Source organism: Petaurus breviceps, unplaced genomic scaffold (assembly GCF_028583685.1).
Source record: "Petaurus breviceps papuanus isolate PSGF00001 unplaced genomic scaffold, PetGlider_PUasm1.0 166, whole genome shotgun sequence".
NCBI classification, from domain to species: domain Eukaryota; kingdom Metazoa; phylum Chordata; class Mammalia; order Diprotodontia; family Petauridae; genus Petaurus; species Petaurus breviceps.
The window spans coordinates 1,238,682-1,260,040 of record NW_027185737.1 but is presented as its reverse complement, the minus strand read 5'-3'; the positions used below and the strand labels follow the sequence as shown (position 1 = coordinate 1,260,040).

The 21,359-nt window shown below is 36.8% G+C and overlaps 1 protein-coding gene across 3 annotated transcripts; it reads left to right on the top strand.

Moving 5' to 3' along the window:
* The first annotated feature begins 97 nt into the window (after nucleotides 1–97).
* OGFOD1 (2-oxoglutarate and iron dependent oxygenase domain containing 1) lies at nucleotides 98–19,455 on the top strand. 3 transcript variants are annotated; one of them, XM_069082439.1, is made up of 13 exons: nucleotides 98–254; nucleotides 2,058–2,203; nucleotides 5,291–5,337; nucleotides 6,183–6,283; nucleotides 7,190–7,306; nucleotides 8,021–8,112; nucleotides 8,351–8,479; nucleotides 8,751–8,864; nucleotides 9,956–10,035; nucleotides 10,499–10,794; nucleotides 13,267–13,389; nucleotides 13,994–14,052; nucleotides 16,020–19,455. In XM_069082439.1, exons 1-13 carry the CDS (start codon nucleotides 98–100, stop codon nucleotides 16,179–16,181), a joined length of 1,623 nt encoding a protein of 540 aa, XP_068938540.1. In that variant the 3' UTR covers nucleotides 16,182–19,455. The 3 variants fall into 3 exon arrangements, with proteins under 3 accessions (XP_068938540.1, XP_068938542.1, XP_068938541.1); XM_069082441.1 differs by having other exon boundaries at nucleotides 15,927–16,128; XM_069082440.1 differs by lacking the exon at nucleotides 98–254 and adding an exon at nucleotides 441–546.
* The last annotated feature ends 1,904 nt before the right edge of the window (nucleotides 19,456–21,359 follow it).

Genomic DNA, 21,359 nt, shown 5'->3' with positions numbered 1-21,359 from the left:
TTCTAGGAGTTGTAGTATCAGTGGGTGCGACGCACTTGTCGCATGGCGCGCGACTTGGAGTAGCCTTCTGGTTTGGGAGGCAAAGCAACCTGAAGATATGAGCGGGAAACGACGCGCGGATCTGGGACCTGGCTCAAAGGGAAAGAAGAAGGGGAAGCGGGAGTTGACAGCGGAGTTCTCGGCCGCTATCCGTGAGGAGGTGTTGAAAAAGCAGGTGGCTGAGGCCTGGAGCCGGAGGACAAGATTCACTCACGGTAACCACGGGCATTCGGTCGCATGGAGTTGCTGCTCTGGTTTGGGGGAGGGCAAGGTGACTGTTGGGAGCATATGGGGGCGGGGCAAGGAGGGGCGGGGCTTGGGCGGAAAGACTGGAAGGGAAGATGCTACGGAAAGGTTTTTCTAGCAAATCATAGTTCAGTATGTTGGGATGTACTTTCCTTGAAGGCTTAGACTGGGTCTTTGTGTTTCCCCTAGCTTTCTCGGTGCTTTAATGTATTGAAAATACCGGCTCCTTCATGAAACGGTCCTTGATTCTCCCGGTTATTGGTAATAACTCATACATACGCAGGTGATTGATCCTTGCTTACCAGTGACCTTGAGTTCTCTAATTTTGTGCCAACGGGGTTTAATCTCATGGTCCTGCCAACCTAAAATGACTTATTGTTGGACCCAGTAGTGGACCTGCTGATGTAAAGAAAGGAGCCAGGGCTTTTTTACTGGTTCATGATGTTGCAAAGACCAATGGGAGTTGGTTTAGACATTTTTAAATTGTCTGTCTTCTAGGAGTTTACATCTGGTTGGGGAAAAGAAAAAATATTTAAAGTGTTTGAGTATATAATATAATGCTTAATAAATATTAGTTGTATGAATGAAAGGACAAACTCCTGTAGTCAAGACACGGTGAACTGGTGTCTGTTAAGTACCTTAACACGTGCCAGGTTCGGTGCTAGGCATTGGAGAGTCAAAGAAAAGCAAAAAACAGTTCCAGCCTTCAAGGAGCTCACGATCGAACCGGAAAAGACAACTGTACAATTAAGATATATATACAGGATAAATTGGAGGGGGTACTTTCAGAGGGAAGGTGAACTACATAAGGAATACCTGTAGGAGGTAGGATTTTAGGTGGGACTTGAAGGAAGTAAGGAGGCAGAGACGGCAGAGAGAATTCCAGGCATGAGGATAACCAGTGAAAAATTCGTAGACAGAAGAGATGGAATTTACATGCCAGGAATCCAGTATCAATGAATCAGGCTATGTACAAGAGAATAAAAAGTAAAAAGACTAGAAAGGTAGGAGTAGGCCATGATATAAAAGACTTTAAAAGCCAAATAGAGTATATTATATTTAATCCTGGAAGTAAAAGGGAACCACTGGACTTTAGTAAAGAGTGAGAGGATGATGTGGTCAGACCTGTACTTTAAAAAGATCACCTTGACAATTGGGTGGAGGATAGATTGGAATGGAGAGAGAGGAGTCAGGGAGGCCAACCAGCAGGCTATTAAGAGTCTAGGTATGAGGCCTGCACGAAGGGTGGTGGAAATGTTGGAGAAGAAAAGGGGAGTACATCTTAGAAATGTAAAGGATAGGTCTTGGCAACAGATTGATTGTAATGATTGAAATGTAGTAGTCTTGGATGGCAGCCTTAGGTAGCTTGGGAGGATGGTGGTAACCTTGATAGAAAGAAGCAAGGGTTTTGGAGGGAAACATAATAACTTAAGTTTTGGATATAATTGAGTTCAAGATGTCCCCAGGATATCCAGTTCATGATGTCCAGTAGGTGGTTGGAGATGCAAGACTGGATGTCAAAAGAGAGGTTTGGGCTGGATAAATAAATGTACAATAAGAGTTAAGGAAGAACAGTGCATAAATTGGGTAGGGAGTAGGTGGAAGGTGAATTAGAACATAAAATATAGGTTAAGAGTAAATAGGAAGTAGAAGACCACCAATTCTTCCTCTGAATTTTAGACCATGAAGTGTTATTTCCTATCTATCACTTCCTCTTAAATCCCATTCAGACCTCCCTAGATAAATATTAACAGTGTTTTCTTTTATGAAAGATGCCATAGTCATAGACCCAGATCCTTTCCATCACTGTGTGATCCCAAACTTCATCCAGTGCCAGACTTTCTTGGAAGGACTTCAAAAGGAACTTTTGGATTTGGATTTCCATGAGAAATGCAATGACTTGTACAAATTCAAACAGGTATGTATTCACAAGCCATTTATGCCACTTAAATCTGCTTCCTAAAAGGTCATAGCCTTATTTTTATTTTACTACTTAATATTTGGGCACAATTGTAGCAAAAGAAATATACTTCTTTTTTGTCACTTGTATATTTCTGATTTATCTTCATGAGGCAATATCATAGATCAGAAAAACTTAGAACTAATTAATATAGGTTTGAATCTTAGCCGTGGCACTTTATAGCCATCTGACTTAGGGGTGAATTACTTAACTTCCCCAAACTGGTTTCCTCATCTATAAATTATCGATAACAATACTTGCAATAGCCATTTCATACAGTTGTTTTAAAGTTCAAGTGACATGATTGCATAGTTATAGTTGTATGTATGAGTATAATTCTTATGTATATAAATGTGTGAGCAACATACATGTAAGTAGTTTGGTGGCACAGTAAGTAGAACACTGGACCTGGAGTCAGGAAGACCTGAGTTCCAATCCTCCCTCAGATACTAGCTGTGCAACCTTGGGCACATCACTTAACCTCTATGTCTGCCTAAGTTTCCTCATTTGTAAAATGGAGGTAATAGCACCTTCCTACGGTAAAGATAAAATGAGATAATTTTTGTAAGATGCTTTGTAAATCTACAACTGCTGTGTATAAATGCTGATGTTACTATTCTGACAACTTCACTGTTCACTCCTCTTCAACGGAGCAATTTATGAAAATGGGATGGGCAAATTACATTGCTGAAACTTAAGAGAATGGATTGCGGAGAGGAACATGGCAAATTCTCTACCATACCTCTTATCCAGGCTGAAAAGTAATTGGCCTGGACATGAGGAAGCAAGACAGAATGGAGACTTGGTGGGAAATGACTAAAATCAAATTAATCTAAGCAAATAAGTCACAGGGATTAAGTACTGGCTGAAAAGAGAAGAAAACAATTCCTGTAGAGGAAAAAGCAAACTTGACAGCTGTAAACTTAAAAGTGAATAGATTAATTCCCTAGGAAAAATAGTGGAAGGGTAGATAAGAAAAAACTCAGAAATTTACTATATTCAGGAAAGATATTTCAAAACAAAGACATACCAGGTGAAAAGGAAGGATTGGGGCAAGATTTGTTTTCTTTTATTTGATCCTAGAAAAGCAGGAGTTGAAACTATGATTTGATAGAAAGAAGCAAGGGTTTGTAATAAAAATTTAGTATCAATTCTGTGATGTTTAAAGACATCATATTCAATAAAACAATATTAAGTATATGTGTACCAAGTGGCATTATTAATATTTCTTAAAAGCTAGTAGAATTATGAAGATATTGGTGATTACATAATAATTGTAGGGAACTAATATTCTTTTTTAGAGCTCTGTAAATCCAGCAGAAAGATAAGAAATAAAGAAAATAAAGACCTGAATAAATAATTGAAACACTTTGGCAGCTTCTCATTGGGAATATTTAAGCACAAACCTATTTCATAGCATCAGTAATAGCTTTACAATTATTTATCATGTCTTAGGACATAAAAATATTAAATATTTTCTTTATAGATTGTTATATAATGAAAATTACTATTAATAAAGGAAATAAAAGCAAAATTTATAGACCTAAATGGAGACTAAGTAACATTCTGAATCATAAGCAGGTTAAAGAGCAATATATAACTGTTAAAAAGAGTGATCCTAATAATAAGATAATATGTCAGCATATATGAAGTACAGTAGTGGTACTCAGAGGAAAAATTAGATCTCTGAAAACCCTCGTGAATAAAGAATAAATATTTTTAATGAACTAAGCATGCAACTAGAGAAAATAGAGTCAGCAAACTAACAACCCTTGGAAAAGAAATCTTGGTCATTAGCGGGAAAATAGAAAAAAATAAGGGAATAAAGACTATAGGAGAGATTTTTTTTAACTATCTTTTTTGAGTTGTGTTGCTTTTTTTTTTTTTAACAATATTAACAGAACAATAAATAATTAGCTACTTTAGTGTTACAGTGGGTCTTTGGTTTCTTTAACTTAGTTATTCCCTCCAGAGGTGCAGATCACAACTCATCTGTGCCTTCTGATTCTTCTGCCACTCTTGTCACGTCCTATAAATCTTATACAAAAGGGCTGACCCAGCCTCCTCAAAACCTTCCCCAATGTGAATAGCAACTGAATACAAAGACAATTATTTGTCAGTCTTGCCACATAACTAGCCTACCTTCTTTGCTAGTCAAATAGCTCTCTAATTACATCCTTATGATAACTTGGTTTAAAAAAAGAGGAAAATTAGGTTGAACAAACTGAATCACAGTGATTAGAAAGAAAACAAAATTATCCATTTTAAAAGAAAGATCAAAATTGAGTCAGTCAGCTAGCACTTATTAAATGTCTCCCGTGTGCCAGGCACTGTGCTAAATCAGCAGTGGGTATACACACATACAAAATAGGATGTCAGTTCAAAATAGGGTTGCACATTAGAAGAATGGTACCAGTTGTCTTCAGTTAGTTTCTGTGTAGCAGTGGTATCAAACTCAAGTAGAAAGGAATCCCTGCTGGCCACAAATTGACTTAGATAACCAAACATTGATATTATCTATGGCCACTTGCCTGTGGGTCTGCCTGACTTTGTGACCCATGTTCTTACCACTAATTATAGCTACTTTCCCAGGTATCTTACATGTGTCCCAGCACTGTTAAGTATACGAGGGAAAGATAAGGAACAGTCCCTGCCTTCACAGGACTTATAATGTTGATGTTAACATAAGACAGACCTACAAAAGCAGGACACTTAGGTAATAAGCTAGGTAGTTTTGATTTTATATGCACAGTTCAGAGGAAACAGGTACTTGACCTCAGGCAACCCATTCTTTTCTTTTTTTCTGTCTTTTTTTTTGGAGGGGTAAAGCAAGGCAGTTGGAGTTAAGTGACTTGCCCAAGGTCACACAGCTAGTAAGAGTCAAGTGTCTGAGGCCAGATTTGAACCAGTGTTCTATTCACTGCTACATCTAGCTGCCCCTGTTTTCCCTTTTTTTAATTATATCACCTAAGTTCTTCTAAGAATAAAATGAATTGCCTGTATATGTAATATCTGTGGGAATTTTTTTTTTGCCATTATCAAAAGTCGGATGATCTGAAGAATAGAGACGAACTTCACATCTCTGCTTTAAGGTAAATGAAGTGTCCCTAATACATAATAACATTGAAGTAGACCTAGACCCCCTTTTTCTGAGCCCTGAATTCTAGGACCTGGATTAACTGTAGCTCATTTGCAATACTTTGTATTTGTTTGGTGTCCTTCTTTTAGAAATATTAGCAGGAATGGGGAACCTTCAGCCTTGAGGCCATGTGTGATCTTCTAGGACCTTGGGTGCCTCCTTTTAATTGAGTCCAAGTTTTATAGAATAAATCTTTTTTAAGTGAATTTGTTTTGTGAAGCTTATACAGCCAAGTACTGATCTTTAAATTTTTCTAGGTAGATTGTATGGCTTCTCTATTGGAAAGTTAAGAATTGGAAAGTGCTACAAGAAGTAAGCCTTTGCTAAAAGAAGGCTTTCCAATAGCATAGACACAGATTTAGTAAATGAAGCCTTTCCATGAAATAAGTCCATGGAACTGGTCTTGCCAGTGAATGGTAGGTCCAGGTATTTAGGGGATCCACATTTAAGGCTTTGGTTCTGTTGCCCATCCAAAGGGTCTAGTAGCGTCAGGATTTATGAAATATATTGTGACCTACAAAATCTAAAGCTGTGCTCAGTTTTAGTGTTGTTAGTATACTGATCCTATCCATGTAATTTTTACACTAAGCATATTGTATGACATTTAGTTTTGGTTTGTTCAAGGACATTTAGTTTTTTGATCTATGTACCTAGTATCCCCAAAAAAGTAGCTCCCATTAAATCCTAGAAACTTGGTAATTCCTCTGGCATATTTCACTGCCTCCAAGCAATAGCAGCTGTGGCCTAGATCAGGAGTACAAAAAACTGTGTAAAACATGATGATGTTTTGCTTTTTAGGAAAGTTCTGTTTGAAGATTTCCGGAGATGGCTTTCTGACATTGCTAAGATTGACTTGGAATCAACCATTGATATCTTCTGTGCTAAGTATGAATATACAGGTGAGAAAAATGAAACTTTAAATCCCTAATGGATATTATTGCTAAATACACTTAGGGGGAAGCATCTTTTTTCCACAGGGAAATTCTGACCCCAGGCACCAAGATGGGTTTCATTTGTTCCTTGTTGCATGGGCAAAACACTTAAGGGGAATGATTATGTCTCTTCCTACGATTGCTTTATTGCTCATACCTAGAGTGGGATGGAAGAAAAGCAGAAAGAACCTGAAGTTTCAAAATGAACCGTATAATGCTCTCCAAGGATAGGACATACAGGAACCACAGTTGGCCAAGGCACTGCCACTCTAGTGCCCAGTATCTCATCACTGCCTCGTTCCTAGCACTTCTGGCTATAGAAGAGTTCTGAGTGTTGACAGGGTTCAGAATGTAGTCCCCTTATCAGGGACTGGGGGGGAAGGACATTCATATCTCATATTCACTGAATAGAATAGTGAGCAGAAGTATTTATGATTGCATAAATTAAAGGAGTATGTAATGCCACTACATTCTATTATCCACATTTTGCAGATGAAGAAACAGGTTCATTGAGGTAAAGGAACTTGTTCATAATCACACAGCTAGCTGGCAGATTTAGAGTCAGAATTTAAACCCAGGTCTTCCTGACTCTAAATCTAGTGCTCTTCACTATGCCATGGTGTTATTTTTAACTTTTTAAATTCTCCATTTCAAAACTAATAATCATAGTAATAGCTAGCATTTACATAGTGCTTTATATTTACAAAGTATTTTACAAATATTTTATCCTCTCAACAATCTTGGAGGGGGAACATTATTATTATTCCCATTTTATACATGAAACTGAGGCAGATAGATTAAGTGATTTGCCCAGGACTGTGTATCTGTTAAATGTCTGAGGCCAGATTTGAACTCAGTTGTATATCATTGCAGATATCCTGCTATGCCATGATGATGAACTAGAGGGAAGAAGAATTGCTTTCATTCTTTATCTTGTTCCTCCTTGGGACAAGAGCCTTGGTGGTACCTTGGACCTGTACAGTACAGATGGTAAGATAAAAAAAGACTCCTACATTTTATCTCTTGGTGCTATCATCTGTATTTTTCAAAAAGGAGCCAGTCTTTTACATTTTTGTATGTGATCATTAAGCCAGTTCTATTCATTCATTGAGTCACTGAATTAGAAGGGAAATAAATCTATGCTTTGTGAGGTGGGAGAAGCTATTTGATTAATAGGGGCTTCTCCAGAGTTAGCTCAAGCACTAGGATTATGATGTCTTTATCTTAGGCCACTGAGTTCTATGTGAGGAATAATCATTGACCTAAGACATATTAGGTAGATAATTAGGTAAGTTAAGGCAGAGTTAACCTCATGTTCATAATCATGTTGATTTTTCAGTGGGAAGGTACAGAGTAAAAAATTCCCTTTAATTTACATGGTCACTCCAGATGCTTTCCATGTTACCAACAGTCAAGAAGATGCCAATATTAAAACCAGCTCTCCTCATTTTTGGAAAGAATTGTTACCATTTTAAGATCCTCAAACCCTAAAATTTGGAGCTATGTATATAAAAAAAGAGATTTCCTCAGTCTCTTAGGAACCTGAAGGCATAAGAGCCAGGTAGGAATAAGTGATAGTTTTCAGGATTTGGACCAGGGCATAATCATTTTCTCTTCTACATACAATTAAACAAGAGAATAGTAATAGTAATACTTAATGCTATTTGTGAACTACACCTTTGGTTGTGCTTTCTTCTGGTGTAGAAAATTTCCAGCCGAAGCAGATTGTTAAGTCTCTCATCCCCTCTTGGAACACCTTGGTTTTCTTTGAAGTGTCTCCAGTATCCTACCACCAGGTAAAGATGGCAAGCTACAAATGGACCAAACTATCAACGAACATTTCTTTCAAAATCAGGCACAGTTTAGTGGGTACCTATTTCTTACTAATGCGAAGTTCAGTGTGGTTGTTTTCACATCAAAATGTGGTGCTCTGGGACATATCTGCACTTTTACAGAAGTAGAATGCATATACTTTGGTGAGTAATCTCTGTAATTATCTGCAGTACTCATTTGTGCCTGATTTTATTCTTTCAGGTATCTGAAGTTCTATCTGAAGGAAAATGTCGACTGTCTATAAGTGGCTGGTTTCATGGCCCTCCTCAAACAAGACCCTCAAGCTATTTTGAGCCCCTTTTACCTCGTAGCCCTCACATTCCAAGAGATGTAAGAATAAGCTGCCTTTATTTTAGCAACTAGTAGGTTCAGTTGTTTCCCTAAATTTCCAAGTGACTTCCTAATAAACGGTTGAGTTCTAGCTACTCTAATGTTGACTTTTTGTCTTTTCATGTAAAGTATTTCAACATCCACTTATAAATTGGAAGATAGGTAAATAAGTGATTTACCTGTACTTTATCAGTGCCCCCAAAGTCTTTGACCAAGAATTAAAGTTAGGGTCATGATAGATACATCCCTTTTACTTTCTGTTCCTTTGCAGAGTGAAATTTTGTATGAATGGATTAATCCAAGCTACATGGACGTTGATTCCCAGGCTCAAATTCAAGAGGAATTTGAGGAGCGATCTGAAATTCTGCTGAAAGAATTTTTCAAGGTGACTCAAAAGAACATGTTCAATACCTTTTTGCTTTGCATTTTGTCATACTTACTCTTTTTGAAGTATATAAGCATAAGGAGGATAGAGAATTAACTAGGTCTTCAAGGGGATTATTTTTGCTGATCCTGCTTCTGCAGTTCTGTTGTTCCATCAAATAATACAAATATAAGAAAAACTTTAGTTCCCTGTGGGGTCAAGGTTCTTGGTCATTTGCAATGTTCAGTTCACTTTCTTTAAATTAAAGAAACAGCACTTGACATTATTTCTCTCCTCTTGTACACAAAATTCCCTTTTTCCTACCTTTTTGGTTTTCTTTTAAGTATTTTTACATCTCTTATAGGATTTTAGGAGCTCAGTAAATGTTAATTTGTGGTAGAAATAAAATCACATTACAGTGAATTATAAGTCATTGAATTAGAAAGTCTAGAGTTAGGACTTTAGAGGGATAATGATATACTTAAGGTTACAAAGTTAGTGAGAGAACTGGAACTAAAAACACTAGCTTCCTGACTATACCACATAATCCCAAGACACTGTACAAATTATTTATGTTCAGTTGGACTTTTCTTATACCAAATATTGATTGAGTAAGCATGGCCTGCCAGCCTTTTAGCATACATTTTTGTATATACACATACATCATAAAAGATTTTTCATTATAATGGTAATGGTTGTAACTAAATTTAGCTGGTTTTATCTTTAAAAATGATCTTCTGGATTCAGTGGCAGTATATGATGGGGGTATTATTTTTTATAGATTAAAGAACTGAAGCAATGAATGACTTACTCAAAGTCCCACAGAGTGATAGAATCAAATATAAAATCAGAATGTTCGGATCCTTAGCTAAAACTAGAACCTGGACTCATGACTAGACCATGCTGCTTGTAAGGCAAGGCCTCTTTGACTCAAGGGCAAAATACACTGGGTAAACAACATTTAAACAGAATTTAAAGTCACAGAAGCTAAACCTATAATTTTTCAGTAAATAAACTTTTTGCATAGTCTAATGGTTACACACTAGCAAAAAGAATGTGAGATTATGGATAATGAAAAATTCTGCTATTTGTTCTGATTACTTGTTTTTTAGTCTGAAAAATATGAAGAGATATGTAAGGCTTTGGAGAAAGAAGATCTAGAATGGAACCAACGAGGTCCTCCCAACAAAAGGTAGCCATTTTTGTCTAAGAAACTTGCGCCTGACTTAACTCCTGCTTTTGTATACTGCTGTTGCTGCTAGATAGAAGACTCACGTGTTCTAAGGGCCTGATTTTATGAATGTGGACACATTATTCAGTTGATATCATGTTAATAGGCATAACCAATGACTGCAAGAAACAAAATGGTCATGGTGCAGTGAGTAAAGCACCGGCCCCAGAGTCAGGAGGACCCGAGTTCAGTTCCGGCCTCAGACACTTAACACCCACACACAAAAAACTAGCCGTGTAACCTTGGGCAAGTTACTTAACCCCAACTGTCCTCCAAAAAAAGGCAAAAAAAAATGGTCCCACTTTGTAGCTACTTATGCATGCTAAATTTTAGGAAGAGGCACTTAATTTGTGACAAATCTATGTAGTCTTACATCTTTTAAGCCTGGAGCTATGATGAACACCTTAAGGTCATTTCCTTTCAGGTTTTATGAAACAGCTGAGGAAGAGAAGCTTCCAGATGTCTTAAAGGACTGCATGGAGTTATTTCGTTCTGAGGCCCTGTTCTTGCTGCTGTCCAACTTCACAGGCCTGAAGCTTCACTTCCTAGTCTTTTCAGATGAAGATGACAAGAACCACACAGAAGACAATGAAGAAGAAAGCAAAAAGATTAGCCATGTTTCTACCAAAGCAGAAGACTATCAGGATGCTAGTGGACACACAAGCCAGCAGAGCAAGATGGAAATAGACCTAGAACCAGAGAAGGAAAAGGCAAAGAATAGTGAGCTGCTCTTGTAATATATGTCTTTATTGAACATTAACAGGGTTCTAGGAACTACACAGGACATGAGAAAGGGATATACCATCTGTCTCAATGAAATGAGCCTAATGGATGAGGAGATACAGATGTAGAATGGAGGAGTGAAAGCTCAGGACAGCTCCAGCCCAAGAAAAATTTGTGTTACAGGAAGACCAAAAAATAGATTACTATCTGGATAGAAGGAAGTTTTAGGGGTAGGAATTATAGTGGGAAATATCCTACAAACAAGATTGAGAAGCCAGAGGGAGAAGTAATCTGATTTGACCAAAGCAAAAATGAAAGGAAATAGAGAAGGTCCTATGACTTTCTTCCTAATCATAATATTTGATGATTTGAATTATAAGGTACCTCATTCTTTTGATATCATTAACTGAGCTCCTGCAAAGTCAGTTTAGACTTTCAACAGCTACTAAATCAGGCTGTGAAATTCTTCCCCTATTTCATTCATCACTTTTTTTCTCCTCATGCTTCATATACTTATTTTCTTTCCTAAGATGTACTCTATGAGGGGCGGCTGGGTGGAGCGCCGTTCCTGGAGTCAGGAGGACCTGAGTTCAGATCTGGCCTCAGACACTTAATAAAAAAAACTGGCTGTGTGACCTTGGGTCACTTAACCCCAATTGCCCTCCAAAAAGCAAAAACTCTATGAAATTTGGTGTGCAAAGTGACTCTGTAGATGAAGGGACAATACCACTTTGAACAAGTACAGCAATAGGATTCTGACCTGTCATCAATGTAGCTTACTTTTAGGGGTCTAACAAAGCCTGTGGGAAAACTCTCCACACACTAGACTTGTTTATGAAAACAAGCCCCAGATGATTTTACCCTCAGTCATTCCCAAACCTGACAACAACCTTTATTTATTTAAAGTATAAAGAACTCATAGGATTTTAGAGTCAGAAGGGACCTTGACATCATCTGCCCCATAAGGTATTCATAATAAACAATAGCAGATTGTTCAGTGGCTGCTATATGAAAAGCACTATGCTAGATGAAGAAATACAAAAAAAAAAAAGAAGAGTTTCTGCACTTTTGAAGCTTTTAGTATATCTGGGGTGGAGTATAATTTCCAAACAGATAACTATGTTATGCAGTATTGCATGACAGATGGATTCCATGCAAGAAGGGTCAGCTTGCTACTGATTAGGGCTTTAGGAAATGCTTCATGGAGAAGGTGGAATTTGAGTTGGACTTTAAAGGATAGAATGGAGAGCAGAAGCCTGGTGATAGGGAAGAAGATATATCTGATTTGGAAACTGAGGCCAGTGATTAACTAGAGGGCCTAAAGGATAGCAATATGTTATGGTACATGTAGGGTGGCATCAGATTGTGATGGGCCTTGAAATTCAAGTACTGGAGTTTGAAATTAGAAGACCATAGGGAGCCTGTGAAGATTTTTGAGCAGAAGATTAACATAACATTTATATAAAAATGATTACTCTGGCAGCTGTATAAATGAAAGGTTGAAGGTGAGAGAAAGTAGAGGAAGAAATACCTGTTAGGAGATCATTGTGACTGTACAGTTGTATAATAGTAAGGACTTGGACTATGATGGTAACAGTGAGAATAGGAAAAGATGTGAGTGATGATGCTGATGGGGAACAAAACATGGTAACCAGTTGAGTAAAATTAAGGAAAGAGTAAAGAGCCCCAAGGTTACAAACATGGGAGATTGGATGAATAGTGGTGCTGAAGACAAAAATGGTAAAAATCACGAGGAATAGCAGGTATAGGAGAAAAGATAATGAAATTAGTTTGGGACATGTTGAGCTTGAGGTGCCAGGGGAACATAATGGGTTGAAATGTCTTGGAGCATCTGGAGATACAGATATGGAGCTCAAAAAAAGAGGCCATGACCTAAGGTGGAGATGTGAGATTCTTTTGCATAGAGGAGTTACTTGGAGTTTTGAGAGTAAATGTTTGGCCAAGAAAAGAATATAGAAAGAGAAGACCAAAGATGGATCTTTGAAATATCCATATTAGGGGTAAAAATAATCATTGGCTCTTGTGTCTAGGGCCTAAAAGAAATGGAGACCTCTAATATCTCTAAGATTGTTTAGAAATTATTTTCATGGGAACCTGTGTATTGGAAGAAATCTGTGTGATCTTTAAGAAGATGCTTATATTCCTTAGTCTGGTGATTTGAAAAATAGGATTTGCTCCAGGGTTTTACGTTTCATTGATAAATATGGATAGAACAAAGGGACATTTAAGGGGCTACCTAGAATTTTTCAGATGAAATAATTTTTAAAAATAATTCATAGGACTGGATTATGTTAACAGTAGGTAATTTGCAGATCTTTGATAAGTGTTTTCCCCCTAGTGGTTTGTTAAGACTATTGCCTTCCCTTTTTTATCCAACAAGTTATGCCAAGATTATTTTTCATGTTCTAATTGATTTTCCAAGCATTTTCTTTTACTGTTCCTTCTTAGAATCAAGTGTCCCCAAATGTATTGGAGAGCTGAGGCATTGGAAGAATGGTCATTACACTCTAGTGCATGACACCAAAAATACAGAATTTGCCTTGGACCTGCTTTTCTACTGTGGCTGTAAAGGTAAGGAGGGAAAACATGGCACCTTTCTTCTGGTGACTGTCAGTCTTACCAGACGGATACGACTCTAACTACATTGTAGGGAAATCTCTCAGATCGGGACTTACATATTCTAGTTTTTGCCTTGCTTTGCATAGAAGTGTTTTGCTTTGGTACTTGAATCATAGAATCTAAGAGTTAAAATAGACATTAGAAAGTAGTCTTCCCATCTAGTACAAAATTTGATTTTATAATCTGCAATATGAAATGAACACCTTCATTATCTCCCACAAATTTCCTTATCCCTAAGATTCTAGCCTTTTCATGTTTCCCTGCTAAGTAACTACTATTTTCCTCTCTCTACCTTTAAATGTTGGGTCTGTTTCGGTTGAAAATGAAACAAGATGTCAGTAGCAACAGGAATTCGGGAAAAGGAAGACAGTAGTCGTAGTTGTTTCAACAAGTGATGAATTTGGTGGCTGTCCTCCTCCCCTTTTTCCCTCATCATACACACAGAATACACCTACTGTGAATACTTCAGGAGAGATTAAGTATATAATGTAATTGTTACCCAGTTGTGTAAAAGCCATAGTTTTCTAACTGTTGTGGTTTTTATTTTCCTTTAAAGGATGGAAAACAGAATATGGTGGCTTTACTTCCTACATTGCCAAAGGTGAAGATGAAGAGGTGAGATGCTTTTGTGCTTTGTTACTTTGACTCTTTTTATTTTTTAACATAACTTCATATTTTTTTATTGTCTTTTTGTTTTTAAAGTATTTTTTCCTCCAGTTACATGTCAAGAAAATTTTTAGCATTCATTTTTACAAGATTTTGACTTCCAAATTTTTCTCTGTCCCTTTCCTCTCCTGAAAACAATAGGCAGCTTGATATAGTTTTATACATGTGCTATCATGTAAAAAATAGTACTATATTAGTCATAGCTGTGAAAGAAGAAACATTTAAAAAACACAAGAAAGAATAAAGTGAAAAAAATATGCCTTCAGTCTGCATTCAGAGTCCATCAGTTCTTTATATGGATATGGATAACATTTTCCTTTGTGGATCCTTTATACTTGTCTTGGATCATTTGGTTCCAAGACAAGCTGAGTCATTCATAATTGATCATCACAAAGTGTTGCTGATACTGTGTACATTATTTTCCTGGTTCTGCTCATTTCACTTTGTATCAGTTCGTACAAGTCTTTTCAGAATTTTCCTTTTAGCTCTTGAGGAAACTTTAAGAAATAATAATAATTGCCATTTCTGTAGCACTTTAATATATAGTTTTTTTTTCCCCCACAACCTTTTAAGTTAGTTGAAGTATTATCCCCATTTTGCAGATTCAGAAATTATGGCTCAGGGAAGTTAGTAAGTGTCAAACCTTTGACTCATACACAGAACCGACTCCAAGAACAGCACCCTTTATATTCTGCCTCTCACTGTATTTTGGAAACTTGATTCTTATGAACCACCATAGTTGTCTGGGAAATAGTATATCTATGTTTGGTCTTCCTGCTGTAGTTTCAAGTCTCTTAAAGGAACACTTGGTCTGGAGGAGACCGAAATATATAACATAAACATAACATAAAATTTATTGAGTTGCCTACATACTGTTTAATATGCTGCTAAGTCCAATGGAAAATTACATACCAAATAACCTCCATAAGACTTATATGAAATGATGCTGGAGTGAAGTAAGCAAAACCAGGAGAACATTGTACACAGTAATAGCCACATTGTGTGATGACTGACTTTGATAGACATAGCTCTTCTGAGTGATGCAAGGATCTAAGAAGACTCATGATAGAAAATGCCATCCACATCAACAGAAATATGGAGTCTGGTTGCAGATCGAGGCATACTATTTGCTCTCTTTTTTGTTTAGTTTAGTTTTTTTCTTTTCTCACAGTTCCTCCCATTTGTTCTAATTCTTCTATACAACATATGACTAATGTGAAAATATGTTTAATAAGAATATATATGTAGAGCCTGTATTGGATTGCATGCTGTCTTGGAGAGGGGGAAGAGGAGGGAGGCAGAGAAAATTTAAAACTTATGGAAGTGAATGTTGAAAACTAAAAATAATTAAATTAATCTTTAGAAAAAAGTTATATGAAGGACAAATAACAACAACAACAAAAAGAAAGCAAACCATGGTGGTGATTGGTCCAAAACTATATATAAGGTTTCAGAGGAGAACGTATGGTATAAATCAGAAACTGATTTTCCTGGTACCAAAGTAAATTTTTATATCATGTTAACAGTAAAGGACTAACAGTAAAAAAAAATGAATAACATGTATATCTAAAGAACTAACAGTCAAAAATAAATAAATGACATCTATATCCTACCTCTCTTGAGTAAGCTTGTGAAGGACATGAACCATATAGTGAGGAATAAATTCATCAGGTGCCTTATTTTGGTATGTTCTATCTAGTAATGGCTGTAAACATATCTTTATACCCAGAGCAACATCAGTTCACACTATAGCCCAGAGAAAAAACTTATAAAGGATTTTCAAATCTTCTAAGTGACTGATTTTAGAAATTGTTTTGTTCCAGGTCACTGATGTTTGATGAAATGTGGAAGAAGGAAGGGAGTACATGGGAAGAAATAAATTGTGTTCTGACTTTTGCTTTGTTTACCTGTTTTAGCTCCTAACAGTGACTCCAGAAGAGAATTCATTGGCATTGGTTTATAGAGATCAAGAAACTGTAAAATTTGTCAAGCATATTAACCACCAAAGCTTAGAGCAAAAGAAAACTGGCCGGAACAGAACAGGTTTCTGGGACTTTTCCTTTGTCTACTATGAATGACTGGACTGTGCCAAAGGTGAATGAAAGAGGGATACTTCGTTGAACCAGAAAGGAAAATAGGACAAGAGCTTGGATCAAAGTATGTTAACAGGGTTTCATATCATTCAGGGTTATTAGAGTTGTGTGCTGAATATTCTTTTTTTTTGTTTGTTTTTGTTTTTTGCTTTTTGGAGGGCAGTTGGGGTTAAGTGACTTGCCCAAGGTCACACGGCTAATTTTGTGTTAAGTGTCTGAGGCCAGATTTGAACTCAGGTCCTCCTGACTCCAGGGCTGGCGCTCTATTCACTGTGCCACCTAGCTGCCCCTGAATATTCTTTTAATAGTGAAATATACTAACTCATCTTGATCAGTCCGAATCTGAATGCTCAGCTTAGGAGTAATGGAGGTCTTCTTCAGTTTTCCTCATCATTGCTTACTTCAGTGATTCTCTGCCTCGGTAGAACTGAATGAAACTGGACATGGCTGGTACTAAATTCTGTTGTCCTTTCCAAACCACATTGGTGTGCATTACTACAGATTCTGATATCCTGTCAACAAGCACTTGAGCAAACATTTATTAAATACCTAATATATACTGTACTGTACTGTACCAGGTTCAGAGACTAGTCCCAGTCTTCAAGCACCTCTTGCACAAGTGTATAAATAAAAGGGGTACAGAGGGATGGAGTGCTTTTCTGCTTTGAGTTGGGTTTCTGGCATGATTTAAATCCAGTAGTTTTCCTGCTGCAGGTGTGACGATTTAATACTGGATTAGAGGAGGTGGTGGTCCTGGCTTAAAGACGTCATCATCATCATTATAATAATAATAATTACTATAAAGAGATCCTGAAAATAGCTTCAGTTTACTATCTTGTTCTTCCCACTCTGAAATTTAAAAGAAATAGCCCATACTGGAAATAATTAACACCACATCTTTTTTCACTAGCCCCAGATGGCTTTATTTCAGGGAGATTATGGATATACCCAGTATGCTCACTTTTAGAATTCACTCACAGGTTTCTGTGGTTAGTGTCTTTTACATAATTTGATGATTATGAATGAGCTTCACTACACTGAACAGATTGTATCTGACCACCATTGTTACCCTTAATATCCTTGTATAAATTACAAACATAAAAATTTCTGACTCAATTTTTTAAAATCATTATGTCATAATAAGAGATAGTAGATATTTATAGATCTTATCCTTCTAATTTCTTCCATGAAACCATAATTAGAGGAACAGGCCCATTGTCTAAATTTTTTTCTTTTGTCTTTGAGAGTTAAGGATTATCATAGAATTTGGAGCTGGAAGAGACCCTTATCTGAACTGTTGGTTTTCAGACTTCTTATTCATGGTACAGTATTTTTTTTAAATAGTATTTTATTTTTTTCCCAGTTATATGTTGACAGTTTTTAAGTGAGTTCCAAATTTTTCTCTCTCCCCTCTTACTAAAATGGTAGATAATTTGATATAGGTTATATATGTGCAATTATGTAAAACATACTTACAAATTAATCACAGTTGTTAAAGAAGAAACAGATCAAAAGAAAAAAAACATGAAAAAATAAAGTGAAGAAAGTACGCTTCGATCTGCATTCATAGTACATCAGTTTATCTAGATATAGATAGCATTTTCCATCCTTTGTATTTGTCTTGGATCACTGTTGCTGAGAAGAGATAAGTCATTCATAGTTCATCATTACACAATATTGCTAATACTGTATACAGTATTTTCTGGTTCTGGCCATTTCAGTTAGCATCAGTTTTACAAGTCTTTCCAGATTTTTCTGAAGTCCACCTGCTCATTGTTTCTTATGGAATAGTAGTATTCCATTACATTTATATACCACAACTTGTTCAGTTGTGGTCCCCAATTGATCGGCATCCCCTCAATTTCCAATATTTTGCTACCACAAAAAGGGCTGCTATAATACATATGCTATATTTGCACAAGTAGGTCTTTTTCCCTTTTTTATGATCTCTTTGGAATACAGACCTAGTAGTGGTATTGCTGGATCAAAGTTACAATTTGGTTGGCCTTTGGGCATAGCTCCAAATTGCTCTCCAGAATGGTTGAATCAGTTCACAACTCCACCAACAATGCATTAATGTCCCAGTTTTCCCACATCCTCTCCCAACAGTTATTTTCCTCTTTTGTCACATTGGCCAATCTCATAGGTGTGAGGTGGTACCCCAGAGTTGTTTTAATTTGCGTTTCTCTAATCAAAAGTGATTTAAAGCACTTCTTCATATGACTATAGATAACTTTGATTCCTTCATCTGAAAATTGCCTGTTTATATCCTTTGCATGGTACAGTATTTTTTGCTGTGAGGAATTGCTATAGAGGAGAGTCAGGAGACTTCATGCATGTGATTACAAGTCTAAATTTCATACCTTGTAGCACACCTAGCTCTTGGTGTATATATACTCTTGGAGAACTACTGATCTAGTCCAATACCTTCATTTTTTCAGATTAAGAAAGTGAAGCTTTGGGAGGTTAAGTGAATTCCCCAAGCCACACTAGGATTCAAATCCAGGTCCCTTGACTCCAATGACTTTTCCTCCCAGTGCTATTTTTACTACATTATGCCAAAGTTTGCTCATGCAGTCATCATTTTATTTTAGAGCTAAATCTGAAGTCACCTTTAATTTTACAGGTAAGGAAACTCAAAGTCCAAAAGAAGAAATGAAGAATTAGAGAGCTAGTAGGTGGCAGCACCAGTATTAAAGCCCAGGTCTCCCAATGCTATGAAATCTCAGTTGAAGAGATTTAAACTTTGTCCAAATATTAAAATGGACCACTGTTCCCCTCAGAAATAAAAGTTAAATCTGTAGCAGTGGTGGAAAAGTACGAAATAAATGCTGCAGAACACCATATGTGGAAGATGATGTTGCAAATAGCAACGTGATTCCAAAGAAACTGCACCAACCTCTGTGGAACTACACATTCTCATGATAGCTTGCCTTCACTTTGATGACAAGTTCATACAGCTGTCTTAAACCATTTTGCAAACTTGAAAATTGTATGGTTATCTTTTCAGGATAAGCAAAGCCCTACACTGCACAAAAAATGAAATGAGTCACTGTAAATCAGGAGCTTAGAATCAAGAGTAGTGTGGGCAGGGTCCAGATGGGAAAATGCAAAATACCAGGCTGTCGTCTTGTGCCTTAATTTAAGAACAAAATTAGAGATAATTAAGTGCTGTGATAACAGGACTCTGAATTGTCAGATTTATAATTGCTAATTTTAAAATTTTGGAACATTAATAAAGATGTTGAAAATCACATAAGTATTTCTGTGGGATATATAATATTAATATATAGTTTCTTGTTCTTTGATTTCTGAAGTAGCTGAGGTATGAGTGGTGTTAGGATGGTTGACAACATGTAATTTGTTAAAACAAGTCATACTCTACAACATGAATTTGAGGGTCCAACTTTATTGCACCTTTTTTATCTTTGAGTTAAAAGTAATATACTGCTTCAATTTCTGAATTTACATTTAAACTATATTTAAGTAATCATTGCATCATGGTACCAAATAAGTTTATAAGCCTAGTATATTTTGCTGCATTGTCTCCCCCTGTATTAAAAAATGCTTTCATGTTGATTGGAGTTTGATAGCTTTGGGCGAGTCACTACTTTTTGTTAAACAGTATAGTATTTTTGTGGGATAGTATCTATAAGCCAGTGTACCCAGACCAGACTTGCAGAACTGAAGGACACTGGCACCATGAGAACTCCAACAGCCATGAGAGTTACTGGAAAAGATTTCTGAAGGAAAGTATGATAGTTACTTTCCTTAGAGACAAGAAAGAATTCAGAAGATTCTATGGTTTTATTCTCTTTAAATTATTAATAAATATATTTTATTCCCCCCACTCCCACCCCAAAAAAAGCTTAATCATTTTAAATGACTAAAAATCTGACTAGTAACCTCTCATTAAGTAATGGAAACTCCCAGCATGAATATTTAGGGAAAAGCCAAATTTATAAAGGAGCACATTAACAAGATATCACTGTGCCTAACTAGTTCAGAATGCTAATGTGGCTTCAGAAAAGAAATGGGATAGCATCCTGCCTCTCAAAGCTCTGCCCACAAACATTTTTCAGGTAAAGAACTAAATTTAGAAATGTCCAAAAAGTAAGATTATAGATTTATTCCTAGAAAGGTCCTTAGAAGTTATTTCCTCCAGTTTAGTCATTGTATAGATGATAAAACTGAGGTCCAGAAGAATTATGATGCAGAAACAAACATGGGAGATCACAGTGCTATGTATGATGGAAAATAGGACCAGTTTGGCTGAAATCTAGAGTGCATGATATGGCATTATGTCTAATGAGTCTGAAAGGATAGGTTGGGGCCAAGTTGGGAAGGGCTTTAAACATCAAACCAGGTTTATGTTTGGTCTTAGAGGTAATTGGGAACCACTGAAATTTACTGAATAGAACTGATGTCATGGATCAGATTTATACTTCAGGAAAATCACTGCAGCAGTGGAGGATGCAATGGGGTTAAATAGAGACTGTTGAGAACATTTAGGCTGTAGTAATTATCTGGGTAAGAGGTAATAAGCCTGAACTAGTGTAGTGGCCAGGTGGATGAAAAGGAGGAGCCTGACCATAGGTGTCCCACAGTGCATTGCCCTGGGCCTTCTCCCTCTGTACTATTCACTCGGTGATATCAGCTCCCATTGGATTAAATTATCTTTATGCTGATAATTCCCAATGCTACTTGTCATGTCTCTAGCTGCCTATTAGACATCTGGAACTGGATATCCTACAGGCATCTTAAATTCAACATGTCCAAAACAACTCATCTTTCCCCCAGAACTCTTCCCCATTCCATACTTCCCTTTAACTACCAAGGGTATCACTCCCAGTTCTTCAAGTTTACCATCTTGGTGTCAGTCTTAACTCACATCCCTCTCCTTCCCTGATCCCCACATCTAATCTGTTGACAAGACTTCGAGATTTTACTTTTATAACTTCCTCTTTTATCTGACACTGCCACCATTCTAGTTCAGGCCCTTGTCAGAAACCATTACCATGGACCATGGATCATGGCAATAACCTCCTGGTTGGTCTGCCTGCCAAAAGTTTCTCCCTACTCCAGTTCATGTTCTATTTAGCTGTCAAAGTGATTTTCCTAAAGCACGGATCTGAACATGTCACTTCCCCTACAGAATAAATT

Coding starts and splice junctions, on each gene's coding strand:
- OGFOD1 (XM_069082439.1), top strand. CDS start 98: ATGAGCGGGAAACGACGCGCGGATCTGGGACCTGGCTCAAAGGGAAAG. Junction 255..2,057: donor GAGGACAAGATTCACTCACG/GTAACCACGGGC, acceptor CTTTTATGAAAG/ATGCCATAGTCATAGACCCA. Junction 10,036..10,498: donor CGAGGTCCTCCCAACAAAAG/GTAGCCATTTTT, acceptor ATTTCCTTTCAG/GTTTTATGAAACAGCTGAGG.